The sequence below is a fragment of the Malaclemys terrapin genome, chromosome 4 (genome assembly GCF_027887155.1).
Source record: "Malaclemys terrapin pileata isolate rMalTer1 chromosome 4, rMalTer1.hap1, whole genome shotgun sequence".
Taxonomy (NCBI): Eukaryota; Metazoa; Chordata; order Testudines; family Emydidae; genus Malaclemys; species Malaclemys terrapin.
Genome location: NC_071508.1, coordinates 55,612,145 through 55,629,966, shown reverse-complemented (window position 1 = coordinate 55,629,966; position 17,822 = coordinate 55,612,145). Strand labels below are relative to the sequence as shown.

Below are 17,822 nucleotides of genomic sequence, written 5' to 3'. Positions count from 1 at the left end.
ATGTGCAGACTGGCATTTGCACGCTTGGTTAGATCCCAATCCTGCAAAGATTTGCACATGTGCTTAACTTGGGAGTAGACTCATTGCCATCAGTAGAACTACGCAAAGTGCATAAAGTTAAGTATTTGTGAAAGTCTTTGTAAAATGGCGGCCTTATGTGGTTTGCAGAGGCAAAATATATGCACTTTCAGTAAATAGTGGGCATATTCAAAGAGGCAGGCTCAATTTTTGTCACACAACCTAAAACTTTGATTTAATGGCTAGTAGAAGGTGAGTAAGCGAGTTGAGCATATAAGTGATTTTTTCAGTTTGTTGGCAATGTGGGGGGTGCGGGGTACTATTTTGGGTTGAGCTAAAAATGAAACTTTTTTCAGCAAATCAAAAAACTCAAAACAAAAAATCGTTTTGAATTGCAATATTTCATTTAAAAATCTTGAAACAAAATGTTTTGAGTTTTTGGAATTCAATGAAATTGACACAAATTCACACAAAGTTTATCTTTGTGTCTGCATTTTATAGCCAAAAAAAAAAAAAAAGTGTTGGTCCAAAAAATGTTGCCCATGCATAACTGAGAGTAGTTTTGCCTCTGTTGTGTCAGTGAAAATCTTGATTATATTTAATGCTTTTCCTACAGTATCTGGAATTTGTGGGAATCATTTCTGCCTTTTTATTAACATGCTGTTATGGCTGTCATGGGACTTCCTTTTGACCAGCTGCTATTAACATAAATCCTTTTTCCTTATCCCTGAGGATCAGGCCAAGTCCTTGTATCTGTTATCAGAGACAATAGGGGTGGTGTGTGTGGGGGGGGTGTCTTGGTTTAAAGAGACCTCCTGGAAGAGCACATGGGTGTGAAGAGCTATCCCTTTAAATCCCACTCTTTCCTGTCTTTAGAAAATGGTGTTAGCAGCCTTTTGATTTTTGTATCAGACCATATTGTTTCAAGTTTAATTTTCTTTTGGAGATGGAAGGTATCTGATGGGATCCACCTCATTCTTCCTTTCCCTTCTTCCATCAAACTCACATCTATGTTTGTAGCAACACCCACCCTAATAATTTTAATTTAGTCTGATGTAAAATATGAGTTGCCCCACACCACTCAATAGTCCCTGCAGGGAGGGACATAGTCCGTACAACCTCAGCACTTGTGTTATCCAAGTAATTTAATCTCCTCATCTCACAAAATAGCTGAAGCTTGCAGCCAGCTGTAGCTAAAAGCCTCAGCTGTAAACTACGCCAATCCAAAAGGCTAATTTGTCCCGACACAGAGGGAACAGTGGTAAATAGGGGCTGAGTGTTGGAACCAAGACATTTGGAAGATGTGGTTTATGGAGAGACCAAGTCACTTTTATAATTAGGTTCTGGATTTGTTCACATAGTTTTGGGCACTCCTAATTAAAATGGTCCATTTTAAGAAACTGTGCACAATCTCAAGAATTATTTAACCTGCAGTCAATAGTTTATTGCTATTGTCTTCAAACCAGTTCATGATTTGTACCTTATTTGTCTAGCATAGATGAACCATGTTGAGTGCCTTTGGGAAACCGTGTTTAATGCCTGCGCTGAGGTGCGTTGGCTACAACTGGGGTTGAACCATGGCAAGCTCTCCCCATTGCTGACACCACTCTAAATCTCCACTAGATGGCAGGGTAAGACCAAATATGTTCTGCACCAATGACAGTATGGAACTCACGCTCCACATTTACACTAGAACCTCAAAGTTACAAACACCTCAGGAATGGAGGTTGTTCATAACACTGAACAAAATGTTACTGTTCTTTCAAAAGTTTACAACTGAACATTGACTTAATATAGCTTTGAAACTTTGCTGTGCAGAAGAAAAATGCTGGTTTCCCTTTATTTTTTTTAGTAGTTTATGTTCAACCCAGTATTGTACTGTACTTGCTTTTTCTCACTGCTGCCTGAATGTGTACTTACAGTTCCAAATGAAGTGTTTGGTTGATGGTCAATTTGTAACTCTGGTATCTGTAACTCTGAGATTTGTAACATTGTCACCCTGCTGCCACACCACAGATCTTAAGGGAAGGAGACTTTGCATGATACAAAGCCTGAACTGATGGGAGAAAATTAGTTTCGCTGCTGTGGATTTTTGATTCAAGGCTGCAACTGTCTGTTGCAAATCATAGATAAACCATCACTATTTAGGAAAACAGAGACCCACCTGTGTATGTAACATTGGAAGGATCCTAAGTTAAAATCTATTCACAATTGGCAGGTAGAAACAATGTGTGTGTCTGTGTTACTGAAGGTAGATGTGGGCTTAAGGAAGAGAAATAAGAGTTAGGTCTGACATTTGCCTATTACAGATTGGAAGACCACTTGGAACTGCTACCAAGGAAGACAAAGTTGTTGCAGTGTGAGTATTGTTCCATGCCTCTCCATCTTTTGAGGGCTTCCTAAGTGCCAAACTAGCTCTGAGGAGGGTGTGACGGGTTGGATCACAGAAACCCCCTTGGGAGCTGCCACCAGATGTGCAAAGACTACCCCTGCTTCTGTTTTCCCTGCCAGCTCAGGACTCCAGCACCCTGTCTTGCTGAGCCAGACACTCCCGTCTGGCTCCAGACACAGACCCAGGGTCTGAATCACTTGTCCCAAAGCTGCAAGTTTACCTGAAAACAGCTCGCAGTAGCGCGCTTGTCTTTAGCACTCAGATGCCCAACTCCCAATGGGGTCTAAACCCAGATAAATCCGTTTTACCCTGCATAAAGCTTATGCAGGGCAAACTCATAAATTGTTCGCCCTCTATAACACTGATAGAGAGATATGCACAGTTGTTTGCTCCCCCAGGTATTAATACATACTCTGAGTAAATTACTAAATAAAAAGTGATTTTATTAAATACAGACAGTAGGATTTAAGTGGTTCAAAGTAGTAACAGACAGAACAAAGTAAGTCACCAGCAAAATAAAATAAAATGCGCAGATCTATGCCTAATCAAACTGAATACAGATAATTTCCTCACCAGTTCCAGAGTGCTCCCTTTTACAGGCTAAGCTCCTTTTAGCCTGGGTCCAGCAATCACTCACACCCCCTGTAGTTACTGTCCTTTGTTTCAGTCTCCTTCAAGTATCCTGGGGGGGGGGGGGGGGGTGGAGAGGCTCCTTCTTTAGCCAGCTGAAGACAAAATGGAGGGGTCTCCCACAGGTTTAAGTAGACTCTCTCTTGTGGGTGGAGACCTCCCTCCTATGCAAAGCCCAGCTCCAAGATGGAGTTTTGGAGTCACCTGGGCAAGTCACATGCCCCTGCGTGACTCAGACTTTGCAGGCCAACGCCATTGTCCACATGGCATCTTGCATGTCTCCAGGAAGACTTCTCATGTGGATTGGAGCATTCCAAGATGCATTGTTCCCTAAGTGTCTCCTGATCAGGTACTCAACCTGGCAAATTCCTTCCTAAAGAAGCTGACCAAATGCCTCACAAAGCTTACTTAGAAATCAGGCAAGCATACAGCCCATATTCTTAACCTCGAGTAGAAAATGATATATATGTACAAATAGGATGAATAGATACAGTAGACCATAACCCTTACGGAGATATGTTACATGGCACAGGCAGCACAAAACATATTCCAGTTATGTCATACGTACATTTATAAGCACCCCCTCCCCATAAAGCCTTATGGGGTACACTGTCACAAAAGTTGTTGCAGTGTGAGTATTGTTCCATCCCTCTCCATCTTTTGAAGGCTTCCTAAGTGCCAAACTAGCTCTGAGGAGGGATACTAGTGGGAAACACCCACAAGTCGTACATAGGATATTTGTTTATTACAGCTTTGGAGGAGGTGGGCAAGGTTCTAATGTGCCTAGCTCCCTGGCTAATCGTGTGCTGTGGGGGGGGGGGGTGAAAGGAGCAAGGCTGTGTTGAGGCCTAGATGGATCAAGGAGACACTAGTGAATGAGCTCACTCCTGCATCTAACTGCTACTCCAAAAGGCACCCCGTCAGCTCGCCCTCAGGGTGCTCTGGAGTGCAGCATGTAAGGGCAGCAGGCCAGCTTCTACTGAAGGGCACAGGCATTTTGCCATTGACTTCAGTGGGAGCAGGGCTTTAGTTTCCTTAGCAGTGTTTGAACTGAGATCTCCACAACAGACTGTTGCCCAATGTTGCATTTCACCAAGAACTTCCTTATAAGCATTTTCTCTTATAATCTTCTGTAAGTCTGGGGCTTGCAGAAAACAGCAGGGTTGTTGGTTTGTGTGGTTTTCCAGGCTGCAATGTTTCATGAACCAATACATTGACTGGCTCAGATGTATCCTTAATGTGGAGACTGTATATTTATTATGTTGCAGCTTAAGTGGACTTGATTCAAAGTGCAACTATTCAGTATGCTTGAAATGCGAGGGTGGGGATGTTTTTAAAATATGCAGCATCTTTCATGAGATTTAACATTTGAAAGCAGACAAAACCAATGAAGTAATGTAGTGACTATTCATCAACTGGGGCAGCAAAACAGAAATCTGCTAAGAAATAACCCAAAAATGATGAGAGGGTTTTTTTTATTTAGAAAGATGCTACATTGTAATTTTATTTTAAACCCCCATTAAGAGGGTTGATACAGGTATTTGCTAGAATCAGAAAATGTTTGGTACAGCTTCCAGGACAGATGAAATTGTTGCAGTGTGAGTACTCGGCCATAATTTCCCATCTTTTGAAGGACTCTGAGGGCTTCCTGCTGTGCCAAACCAACTCCCAGGAAGGGTTTAGAGATGCTCCTGGGAGATGCACAAAAAGATGGTGTAGACAATGCAATCTGTAGGATGGGGAAGCTGACTTGGAAGGGAGGAGTCTATAAAAGATGGAAGCAGAAGAAAGGAGAGGAGGGGGCCACCATCTTCTGACTAAATTCACACCAGACAGATTAAATATGTGACCTAAACGCAAAGCAGAAGTCCCTGGGCGCTGTGTTTTATTTACAGCAACCAAGAAGCTGGCCCAAGTTCTCTTTTAGACCTACTCCTCATTCTGAATAAAACTACCATCCATGGTGATGCTGAGAACTGTGCTGTACAGTAATGCCTTTCCTACTAGACGTCTACACTAGGGTTTTTCCTCCCAAAAGGCAGAGGGACATTTCCCACTGTTGCTATCACTGGTTTAGCTCCTATGAGCGGTGCCAACAGTGCATGTGGCCGGTGGCATTTAAAACTGCTTAGAAAACATGGTGGTAAAAGTTGCTTGTGGCAGGAGGAGCCTCACCTATGCTAGAGCCCCCATTACTGCTATTCACAGTGGCGCCGCACTGGTGTTAGCAACAGTGTTTAAAAAAAAAAAGTGTGCCAAATCCATCTGAAGTAGAGTCCTTGCAAGGAAAATGACTTAAGACAGCTGCCCCATTTTCTGAAACAGGTATTAATCTCCATGGGTCTGTACTAGCAGCCAAACTGTTTTCAACCCTAGTAAATGCTTTCCAGAGGAGGAGTGGAGTTCTTAAGAAAAAGGGCCCAGGTCAGGGAACCTGTGCTACATACAGATAGCACCAACCCTATTATAAAACATTTTCTCACTAACCAAGTTTCAATTGTAATGTAGAAAAGGCCTCTGGGGTATGTTGGTCCTCCCTGTGCTTAGACAAAGAAGCATTGTAATGGAGTGATGGGCAGGGCTGGTGCAACCCATTAGGCGACCTAGGTGATCGCCTAGGGCGCTAGCATTTGGGGGGCAGCATTTCGGGTCCTTCGGCGGCGACCGCAACGGCCAGATCTTTTGCTGCCCCGGTCGTCGTCGGCATTTAGGTGGAGGAAGCTGGGGCAGGGGGGCACGGGGAGGGCCGTCTGCAGCAAGTAAGGGGTGGGGGGCGCCACGCAGGGGAACTCGCCGCCCCAGCTCACCTCTGCTTCGCCTCCTCCCCGAGCACACCGCCCCACTCTGCTTCTCTCCCTCCCAGGCTTGCGGCGCCAAACAGCTGATTGGCGCCGCAAGCCTGGGAAGCGGGAGAAGTGGAGCGGCGACGGCGTGCTCAGGGAGGAGGCGGAGCAGAGGTGATCTGGGGCAGGGAGCCGGAACGGGAGGAGCTGCTGTGTGTGGGGGGGTGCCTCAGGGTGGAGGGGGGGTGGGGAGCTGCTGCGGGGGGGGGGTGCCTTAGGGCGGGCGGGGGGCAGAGAGCTGCCACAGGGCTTGGGGGGGGGAGGGAGGTGGAAGTTTCGCCTAGGGCACGAAACATCCTTGCACCCACCCTGGTGATGGGCAGACTGCTTTGAGGTTAAAGTCCCTATACAATACTTTGCATCCCCCTGCAGCCCTCCCAGGAATCCTTTAAGTGCTGATTGCACTGAATATTTGCTACACTAGTCTTCAGCTCCACCAGAACTCAACTACTCGACAGCATTTTTTTCCTCAGGGTGGCAGGGAAGCTACAAGTAATATAGCTGCACTGATCCACCTAGCCTGAACTCCTTGCCAAATTGCTGCACCTTGTGTTAGGCCTGGTCTACACTATGAGTTTAGGTCGAATTTAGCAGCGTTAAATCGAATTAACCCTTCACCCGTCCACACAACGAAGCCATTTACTTTGACATAAAGGGCTCTTAAAATTGATTTTTGTACACCTCCCCGATGAGGGGAGTAGCGCCGAAATCGACATTGCCATTTCGAATTAGGGTTAATGTGGCCGCAATTCGACGGTATTGGCTTCCGGGAGCTATCCCACAGTGCACCATTGCGACCGCTCTGGACAGCAATCTGAAGTCGGATGCATTGGCCAGGTAGACAGGAAAAGCCCCGCAAACTTTTGAATTTAATTTCCTGTTTGCCCAGCGGGGAGAGCACAGGTGACCACAGAGAGCTCATCAGCACAGGTAACCATGCAGTCTGATAATCGAAAAAGAGCACCAGCATGGACCATACGGAAGGTACTGGATCTGACCACTATATGGGGAGAGGATTCCGTGCTAGCAGAACTACATTCCAAAAGACGAAATGCCAAAACATTTGAAAAAATCTCCAAGGGCATGATGGAGAGAGGCCACAATAGGGACTCACTGCAGTGCTGCGTGAAAGTTAAGGAGCTCAAACAAGCCTACCAGAAAACCAAAGAAGCAAACAGAAGGTCCGGGGCAGAGCCGCAGACATGCTGCTTCTACGTTGAGCTACATGCAATTCTGGGGGGGGGCGCCCCCACTACCCCATCTCTGACCGTGGATTCTGAGGCGGGGGTAATCTCAGCCATGCCTGGGGATACTGTGGACGAGGAGGAGGAGGACAAGCTTGCGGAGAGCACACAGCACTCTGTTCTCCCCCACAGCCAGGATCTTTTTCTCAGCCTGACTGAAGTATCCTCCCAACCCTCCCAAGGCAGTATCCCAGACAATGAAGCCATGGAAGGGATCTCTGGTGAGTGTCCTTTGTAAATATAAAACATGGTTTAAAAGCAAGCATTTTTTAATGATTAATTTGCCCTGAGGACTTGGGATGCATTCGCGGCCAGTACAGCTACTGGAAAAGTCTGTTAACATGTCTGGGGATGGAGCGGAAATCCTCCAGGGACATCTCCATGAAGCTCTCCTGGAGGTACTCCAAAAGTCTTTGCAGAAGGTTTCTGGGCAGTGCAGCCTTATTCCGTCCTCCATGGTAGGACACTTGACCACGCTATGCTAGTAGCAAGTAATCTGATAACATTGCATGACAAAGCCTGGCAGCATATGGTCCCAGTGTTTGTTGGCATTCAAGCAACAACTGTTCTTTATCTTGCTGTGTTATCCTCAGGAGAGTGATATTATTCATGGTAACCTGGTTGAAATACGGGAATTTAATTAAGGGAACTGAGGTGGCTGTTCCTACGGGGCTGTTTGCCTGTGGCTGAAAAGAAATCCTTCCCTGCAGTTAGCCAAGCGGGGGGTGGGAGAAGGAACATTGGTGCTGAGCTTTTTGCGTTTGGCTAGCAGGGATCTTCCCTGATACCAGCCACGCGGTGAGGGGAGGGGTAAAGCGATCATCCCAGAGAATTGGAGGGGGGTGGGGGTTTAATTTGGTTTCTGCTGCTGCATGTTAACAGGCAAACCGCTGCACTGAACGGGGTTTGCTTGGTACGTGGGAAAGGAGGGCGCTGCTTTCAGGTAGGCTGCAGAAGCCAAAAGATAATGGCTTACCATGGCCGCGTGCAAGCCAAATTCTGTTGCCTGGACCTGCGTCTGTGATCTCTAACACCAAAGCCACAGGAACTCAATATTAAGATGCAAACTGCGACCTTGTACCAAAATCACATGTGCTATGTAATGTGAATAGTGTTGTTCACCGTGAAAGAGTATAAGTATTGTTCTGTAAAATGTATCTTTTTAAATACTTCTCTCCCTCCCTCCTGCAGCTGCAAATTTTTCAAGCCTCCCTCCTCCGTCTCGAAGGCTATCTCAGATAATGCGGTGAAAAAAATGGACACGAGATGAAATGTTCTCTGAAATCATGGAATCAATCAGCAATGAAAGAGCTCATCTGAATGAGTGGAAGGACATGGTATCAAAGTATAGGAAAGATGCCAGTGAACATGAGGACAGGAGGGACCAACGTGAGGACATGAGGAACCAATGTGAGGACAGACGGGACCAACATGAGGAGAGGAGAGACGCTCAAGATGAGAGGTGGTGGGATGCAATGCTGGGGCTGCTATCTGAGGAAACTCACATGCTCCAGTGTCTGGTGGAGCTTCAGGAATGGCAGCAGGATCACAGAGTGCCGCTGCAGCCCCTGTATAACCACCCTCCCCCCATCACCATGTTCCATAGCCTCCTCACCCAGATGTGTAAGAACAGTGGGGGGGGGGGGGCGGGAAGGCTCCATGCACCCTCCCACTCCACCCCAGTGGACAGCCCAAGCGAAAGGTTGTCATTATTTTGAACTTTTTTAGTGGCCTTTTCCTTCCCTCCTATCCTCCTTCCAAACCCCACCTGGGCTACCTTGTCAGTTCTCTCCCTCTTTTTATAATCAATTAATAAAGAATACATAATTTGTAAATGATAGTGACTTTATTTCCTTTGAAAGCAAGCTGGGATTGAAGGGGGAGGGTGGGTTGCTTACAGAGAATGAGTCAATCAAGGGGGCAGGTTTTCATCAAGGAGAAAAACAGAACTTTCACACCGTAGCCTGGCCAGTCATGAAACTGGTTTTCAAAGCTTCTCAGAAGCACAGTGCTTCCTGGTGTGCTCTTCTAATCGCCCTGGTGTCTGGCTGCGCGTAATCAGTGGCCAGGCGATTTGCCTCAGCCTCCCACCCCGCCATAAAGGTCTCCCCTTTACTCTCACAGAGATTGTGGAGCACACAGCAAGAAGCAATAACAATGGGAATACTGGTTTGGCTGAGGTTTGAGCGAGTGAGTAAAGTGCGCCAGCAACCCTTTAAACACCCAAATGCACATTCTACCACCATTCTGCACTTGTTCAGCCTGTAGTTGAACAGCTCCTGACTACTGTCCAGGCTGCCTGTGTATGGCTTCATGAGCCATGGCATTAAGGGGTAGGCTGGGTCCCCAAGGATAACTATAGGAATTTCAATATCCCCAACGGTTATTTTCTGGTCTGGGAAGTAAATCCCTCGCTGCAGCCGTTTAAACAGAGTAGTGTTCCTGACGATGGGAGCGTCATGAACCCTTCCCGGCCATCCCATGTTGATGTTGGTGAAACATCCCTTGTGATCCACCAGTGCTTGCAGCACCATTGAAAAGTACCCCTTGTGGTTTATGTACTGGCTTCCCTTGTGCCAAGATAGGGATATGGGTTCCATCTATTGCCCCACCACAGTTAGGGAATCCTATTGCAGCAAAACCATCCACTATGACCTGCACATTTCCCAGAGTCACTACCTTTGGTAGCAGCAGCTCAGTGATTGCTTTGGCTATTTGCATCACAGCAGCCCCCACAGTAGATTTGCCCATGCCAAATTGATTCCCAACTGACTGGTAGCTGTCTGATGTTGCAAGCTTCCACAGGGCTATCACCACTCGCTTCTCAACTGTGAGGGCTGCTCTCATCTTGGTATTCTGGCACTTTACGGCAGGGGAAAGCACATCACAAAGTTCCATGAAAGTGCCCTTACGCATGCGAAAGTTTCGCAGCCACTGGGAATCGTCCCACACCTGCAACACTATGCGGTCCCACCAGTCTGTGCTTGTTTCCCGGGCCCAGAATCAGTGTTCCACGGCTAGAACCTGCCCCATTAACAACATGATCGCCAAAGTGCCGGGGCCCGCAGTTGGAGAGAATTCTTTGTCCATGTCCTCATCACTCTCGTCACCGCGCTGCTGTCGTCCCCTCCTTCTCACCTGGTTTTTCAGGTCCTGGTTCAGCATAAACTGCATGATAATGCACGCGGTGTTTACAATGTTGATGCCCGCTTGAGCTGAGCGGGCTGCATGCTTGCCATGGTACGGCATCTGCAGTGTTCACCTAGGAAAAAAGGCGCGAAACGGTTGTCTGCCATTGCCTTCATTGAGGGAGGGGTGAGGCTGTACCCAGAACCACCAGCGACCATGTTTTTTGCCCCATCAGGCACTGGGATCTCAACCCAGAATTCCAATGGGCGGTGGAGACTGCAGGAACTAGGGGATAAATATGGGATAGCTACCCACAGTGCAATGCTCTGGAAGTCGACGCTAGCCTCGGTACGTGGATGCATACCGCCGAATTAATGTGCTTAGTGTGGCCGCATGCACTCGACTTTATACAATCGGTTGCCAAAAACTGAATTCTGTAAATTCAGCGTAATCCCGTAGGGTAAACATACCCTTTGTAAGTTAATCTAAAAGCCCTATTCCTAGCAACACTGCTAGGTAGAATGGGAGAGTGGTTCCTGGAAGCTGAGAATACATTGGTACACTCACTATTGTAAAGAGCACTTTGTGCAGAGTAGTGTTGACAAGTTAAACCACTGCAAAGACAAGGGCTGCAACAAATTTATATCATACAATGGCCCTAAAATTGTTTTGTTGCTTATAGTAAGATCTAAAGCCCAAAGTATCCTGATCTCTTAGTGTGGATAGTCTCTGAATGTAGTCACTAGCATGATGACAAAATTGGTTTTTCATTTGCTCAGCACAATAAATCTGCTGTTGTGGTACAGACCATTTCCCATTCCGCGAAGCCAAAGAAAAGTGTACAAGTTCCTCTAGCAGTGTAAATAACTTTTTTGCATTTTATTAAAAAGCCAATTCTAAAGAACAGTAAAAAAGTCTGCATCATTTGGTATTTCCTTAAAATATTTTGGACACGTTTAAAAAAAAAAAAGACAGCAGAAAATTAGTTGATCCAATACACCTTCCACTGTTCAGGCCAAAAACAAACAAAAACAGGGGGGAGAGGGGGTGAGGAGGCGGTTGTAAGTTATACTGTTCCAGCTCTTCCTTTACCAGTTTAACAATGTACAGCTATGATAGTATTTCTGCTATTAGCATATGGTTCTTATGTAAACAATTATAGTCCAAGTAGTAAACTAAAAGAAATATTAGTTTACTGTGCAGTAATTACAAATATGGAAGTCTAGGATTTGCTAGCACTGAAATGTGTCTCCATTTATTGAAACATTATGAGTTCAATTAATTAGTATAAAAATATAACCACCCATAAAAATGTCTGATTTCAGCTCCCCCTGGTGTTCAATTCTCCAGCAAATAAAAACAGGGGAGTTCCAGTTCTGAAGGATGTTTTTGTTCAACATTGTACAGTTTCTACTTCTGTTATTTTACTGACTCACTGTTCTATACACAAATATATGGTTTGTTATAAATCTAAAACATTCATTTTCATATTTAACTACACAATAATTTAACATTTAGTTGCACTAAAAATTAGAAGTTGAGAATTGTACGTTTCATAGCGGTGCAAGGCAAAAGTTGACTGGCAGGCTCTATGCATGAGTAGCTGCTGTTCAGTATGGGGCATAGTGTGCATTTGGGGAACTATTTCTCAGGAATTGACTGACATCTTTCCTTTATGTGGGAGAATGTCTACAAAGCAAAACCATGTAGTATATTACTTTTGGAAACAAATGGCTTTCCCTGCTGTGAGACCCATCATGTGCTAGAGTTCTTTGGAATGTTTTTAGTATAACTGGATAGATTCATAGTGTTCGGTGACAAAGGTTTTTCTTGTTATTTAAAGGTAATAATACTAGGTGAGGGTGGCATCTGAATGCTGGGTTAATGAAGTTTTCATCCCAATTACAGGATTAAAGGAACAAAAATCAAATTAAGTTTTTCTGCTTTCTTAATTGGTAGAACCTGGGCCATAAACCGTTTTTAGCATCTCATCTATTTCATAATAGTTCTCCTAGGACATGGCTATACTTCAAGCTGGGGCTGTTGTTCCCAGCTCAGAGCAATACTCCCCCATGTACTAAAAACAGAATGTGGCTGCAGCAGCGTAAGGGACTAGCTGCCCTGAGCACAGGCATGTCAGCGCTAATAGGTACACAGGCGGGAGTATGTCGCCGTCAGCTGGGGACTGTACCTTCCGTACAGATTTTAAGGCTTAAAGGGACTACTCTAACTTCTAGTATAATGCAGGCCAAAGAACCTCATCCAGTAATGTCTGAATCAAGCCATGGTTTGTTTGAAGTATAGCATGTCTTTTTAAAAGACTTTAACCAAAATCCATGAACTGAAGACATAAGCTTTAGGACAGCTGGGGCAGCAGCTGCTTTTCCACCTAGAGACTGCACTACAGCCATAAGCCTGGAGTGCTGCTTTTCCCAATGGTGTTAGACCGGTGCTTCTCAACATGTGATTTATGAAGCACACAGTAGTGGTCCACAGAGAGCTGTCAGGTCATACAGTGCTGGCTCAGATGCATCAGTGCAAAGAGAAGCCAGCCTTCAGCAGGGGCCAGTGCTGCAGAAGGAAATGGGCCTTTGTACAGGCACAGAGCCACAGAGAGGAAAATAAGGGTACGTCGCCACTGCAATGTAAGCTCAGGGTTAGAAGAAATGTAGTCACCAAGCCTTGGGTTTGTTAGTCTAGGGCTTGAGTGCATACTAGGAATTGTTGAAGTCTGGGTCCCACCCTGGCTACTTCATGATCCAAGCCAGAGTCCAACTACCCATACCACCTAACATGTGGTTGCTTTAGCCCTTTGTTCATGGTGCAGTGTAGGAACACTTGACTGACCCAAGGAATAGTTTTGGCAGATTCCTCAAGCACAAGTCCAGTGGGACTGCATCTACACTGCAAAGCAATAGGGTTTGAAGGCTGGGTCCCAGCTTGACTCAAGTTGGGACCCTGGGGTAGCATGATTTGTGGGTAGAGGGTTAGGCTTGAGTCTGAGCCTATTGCAGTGTAGACATGCCCTACGTGTCCAGTGGAGGAGATGAAATGAAGGGCAAAAGGCGATTATGATTGGCAGTGGGGGTTGATATGGGTCTCACCTCTTGTTTTAAATGACACTGCCTGCCTAAAGACATAGGCAAGCAGTTCCCTCACTTTAGAAACACTTGAAATAACAGTACTTAACCTATCAAATGCAGTCACATTGTTATGTCATACATTTTTCACAGGTTCTTCTATGACCCAAGTTATTCTTTAAATAAAAATCTGCAGCTCAAAGATTGGATAATGTTTTCCATATAAATAAAGCAGGTTCTGGAAGCTAAGTGTTGGAGGGAAAATTGTAGACATGACAGCTCCTGTATACTGTTGTGATAAAAGATCCTTTTGTAGACAGCATTTTGCAGAATATGTTGCTTTGAACACAATCATTACAAGCAGTAAGCCATATCTGAAGTATAAAATGGCATGATCAAATATTTTATTGCTGTTGAGTGAGATTTCAGCTGCCTTCATTACTCAGAAGTGGCCTTTTTCCCCTTCCAGCTCTTTTCTCTTTGCTCAAGTTCAGCTTCAGTGAAGGCTGCAGGTCCCCAGTTAGTAATTAAGTGAGGATTCTTAGACCCTGGAAGACATTATAATATTTGATATAAAATAGACATTTTTCCATAGGTAAAATTACTGTTGGCTACATCAGGCTAGATGGAGCACAGCTAGAATCAGTGCAACTAGCGGTGAGGTAACAAATATATGTTGGCTAGAGGAAGATAACCAGTTTTTAAAAATCCATGGTTACCTTCTATATGCACTTCTTGCAGAGATACCATATAAATAATCCCATTCCACTCACCAAATTCCTTTTTTCACAATACCTGGCATGACTTAAAGGCAATTTACGTGTCTATTACTACAAGAAGTGCATCTGCATACGTGTCCCAAACCCACAACCACTTACTTCTGTCAGCTTTTCCAAGATTTTCTCCCTTCCTTTAGGACACCAGCCATCTCTTTGTAATTGTCCATGCCTGTGGCACAACTGACCAATCACTTAGTGTAATCTCTTTTTGGGGGTAGGGACAATCTTACTGTTCTGTATCTGTACAGTGCCTGGCACAGAAGAGTTCTGGACCATGACTAGGGCTCCTACGTGGTTGGGTAACAGAAATAATACTATGAGTAACAGAGGCTTTTTCCCTAGACTCATGGCTGATTTACAGCACCCCTTCTCTGCGTCTGTAGAAACCTTGGGCTAAATCCTTAGCTCCACCAAGGATTCTCGGCAGCACTTAGGCACTGCAAAACCACCTTAACCTACCTCCTGTCGATGGGAAATCTCCATGTGGCACAGAGCAGATATAGCTGCTCTACACCACTATCAGGAATGTCCGCAAGAGAAAGGGGACCTGGTTCCAGCAGTCCCCAGCTGATAGAGAAGTGCTAGGGTCACACAGTGAAAATTAGAGCAGCTTTAAAGCTGTACTAAATTGCTCCAGAGCCCAGCCGAGCCCAGGATTGAGAAGCCACTTTTTTCAAGCCCTTGTGCATGCACTGAATACACGCTCACTGGACTAGAGGACTTAAACTGTCTTGGCTGAGCTTGTTAATGTAAACAAGGACGTGTTTTATTCCATGTTTTTGTTATTTATTTCCTGAATTACCCACCCTAAATAACCAAACTAACTTGAGCTAGCCACAGAAGTAACTTTTTCACACACATATATTGTAAACAGATTTTTAGGATTTTAAGATTGTGAACAAGGTTGAAAAGGCTCAACCTAAAAAAGCCCCGTAAGCATTCCTTTTTTTTGTTTGTTTAATACATCTCTGAGGGTAGCAAAGTCTTAAGAATTACCACAGTATTGAATTTCTAGCCTCTTAGCAAAATTAACAAGCCCTGGACATTGTGCTTCCCCTCTCCTGGCTGACTGTTCAGGAAGTGGAAAAGCACTAAGACCCTTATTCTTTGAGTAGCTCAGGGCCCAGTCCTGCTCCATCCAATGGCATTGCTTTTGCTAGAGAAGGAATAGGACCTCAGAGAGCAGGAATCTTATCAACTGAAATTTTGGTTTCACAAGAAAGGAGCTGGCAGAGGGAGCAGATTGCTCTAAGGCCATCAATGCTGACAGTACCCTTCTAATATTTCATAATGACACTGTTTACTTGGCTCCACAGCAAAGAAATGGAGGATAACGTGAAACTGTGATATAATCTTTGTTCTCAAAATCATTTAAAGATTTTTGCACAATCCCCTATATGTTGAGTCAGAAAAACCACAGCCCCCAGATTCTGCAGGGTCACTCTTTACTCAAATTGCTTATTTTAAAATATGGTATTTGCAGGCAGCAGTGATACCTGATGAGGTAAAGAGAAAGGCTGCCCTGGATAAGTCAGGCAGGAGCGCCACGTTCTTTCTCGAACGCATCAAAAAGGCACAATGAGCTCTGTTAATTTGTATTTTCTGTACTGAGTACGCACCTGGTTCTATTAATCGAATTAATCCTTCATGATGAGCTACTTTATCTTTCCAGCTCTTGGTCTTGTTAGCTGCCAGTTCCAACTTCTTTTTGACCCCCTGAAACAAGATGCAGCACGTTTAAAAAAATTAAAAGGCTCTGGCCTATTCCAGATACCACACACAAAATATACAGGAAGATGAAACTCTCTCTCAAACATCACCTTTCAAAGATTGATTACCTCCCACAAAAGCCAGTTAAAGCATCCTTGGTTGTCAGTTCAGCTAGGACCACGCACTTTTTGAGAACAATTCTTTACCAATCAACTCAATTAGTCTCAAGTCACAGTCTTGAATGATGTCTCTCTTCCTAGCTAAAGCTCAAACAGTACTCCATCCTCATCCTCCTTGATCTGTCAGCTGCCTTTGACACAGTCAACCAGGCTCATCTTGAAATTTTTGTCCTCCTTTGGATTCCATGACTCTGTCTTGTTCTCCTCCCACCTTCCTAATTGCTCTTCCAATTTGTCCTTTGCTTCTGGGGATCCTCCTCATCCTCTCCACAGGGCTCTGTCCTTGGTCTCCTTCTCTTCTCCCCTTACACCTTATCTCTGAGTAATCCTATCTGCAAACAAATTGAACTACATCTCTGTGCAGACAACTCACAGATCTACCTCTCTGCTCCAGACCCTCTCCTAATGCTGTCAGTTGGGGAAACGGGGTTTAGAAAGATATTCTGCACTAGCAGAAGTAGGGCTGAAGTGACACTTGCAGGGTGAACAATTTCCACATAGCAAGAGGTTTCTGTTTGTGGGCTAAAACCATTACTGGATGGCCATGCCACTGAGAGTCCATCTACACTAACTGGTAACTTCATAAAGCGACGCTCTGTGAGGAGAGTGTTCGTCTTGGGCACATGCAAGGCAGCTCAAGCATCCTGGACCATGTGTCAGGGCATTAGGGGAACATGAACAAATTGTGAGCACCAGAATGAAATGGAAGCCTAAAAATCAGACCTTCCTTCCTCTAATCTCAGCTGGCCTTTTGAATCAATGCCAGACAATTCCTGGAGGCCCCATTTGAAAGGAAAGGTCAGACTATGCAATCAGAAATCTGAATATTTAAAAGAAAAACATTTGCACTAACTTTAAAAAAAGATAACAAGTACACCTCTACCCCGATAGAACGCGACCTGATATAACATGAATTTGGATATAACATGGTAAAGCAGCACTCCGGGGGGGGCGGGGCTGCGCACTCCGGCGGATCAAGGCAAGTTTGATATGACGCTGTTTCATCTATAACGCGGTAAGATTTTTTGGCTCCTGAGGATAGCGTTAGATCGAGGTAGAGGTGTATCTTAAAGTTTAGAGTTGTTTGTTAGATTTAAATCTGGTTTTAGCAGGCTGCTATTTGGAGTAGGAATGTGATTTTGTTTATGGATGTACATACACGTGCATGTGTAATCAAAGTGTTATCAGAAAATCAAGCAACTCCCATGCAATGTCATACTTAGCATCAATTATACAAATATAAGAGATCCTTAGGAATTGTCTGTTCAAGATATTGCACTTCTTAATTTCACTTTCCCCTCATGAGGGGGCGCACCCATCATTTCACTCAACTGCAACCCCCCAGAACAATTAGATGTTCTGTAACATTCCCAGAAACAACAGGGTATGGCTGAGGTATGATCACAATAAGGGGATCAGAACCACTGCATCTTTGCCTTTAAACCATGCAAGCCAGGACATTCAATGTTAATGGGTTCCCTGCAGCACCATCAAGAAAGCAAGTTGGCCTGAGAATCAAGCCATTGTGCGTCACCCAACTATGCACAGAAAGGCCAGTTCTAGGGCTCAGAGGACAATCCAGTCCCCGTAATCATTACTTGTCATCTTCCGACTGCTGACGGGCTTTCAATTAGTGCCAGCTGTGCTGGTGGTTTGTGAGATATCTACACTTATCCTGGGGAACTGGACTGAAGCTCTCACATGAGAAGCAGGATGGTCCTTGTTAGCCTGGGACTCAGAAGACATGGATTCAGTTCCTTGCTCTGTGTGACATTGGGCCTCAGTTCCCTTCTTCACAGGGCTGAGAAGATAAATATA

The 17,822-nt window shown here is 44.9% G+C and overlaps 1 protein-coding gene across 1 annotated transcript in view; it reads right to left on the bottom strand.

The window, feature by feature from the left end:
- Window positions 1-13,711: 13,711 nt before the first annotated feature.
- SWAP70 (switching B cell complex subunit SWAP70) overlaps window positions 13,712-17,822 on the bottom strand; it is a 52,137-nt gene continuing 48,026 nt past the window's right edge. Inside the window, exons 11-12 of the mRNA XM_054025188.1 lie at window positions 15,735-15,831; window positions 13,712-13,884 (exon numbers count right to left, since the gene is read on the bottom strand). Of these exons, the coding sequence (XP_053881163.1) occupies window positions 13,775-13,884; window positions 15,735-15,831 (207 nt within the window). The 3' untranslated portion in view covers window positions 13,712-13,774. The remainder of the gene's footprint in view (window positions 13,885-15,734; window positions 15,832-17,822) is intronic.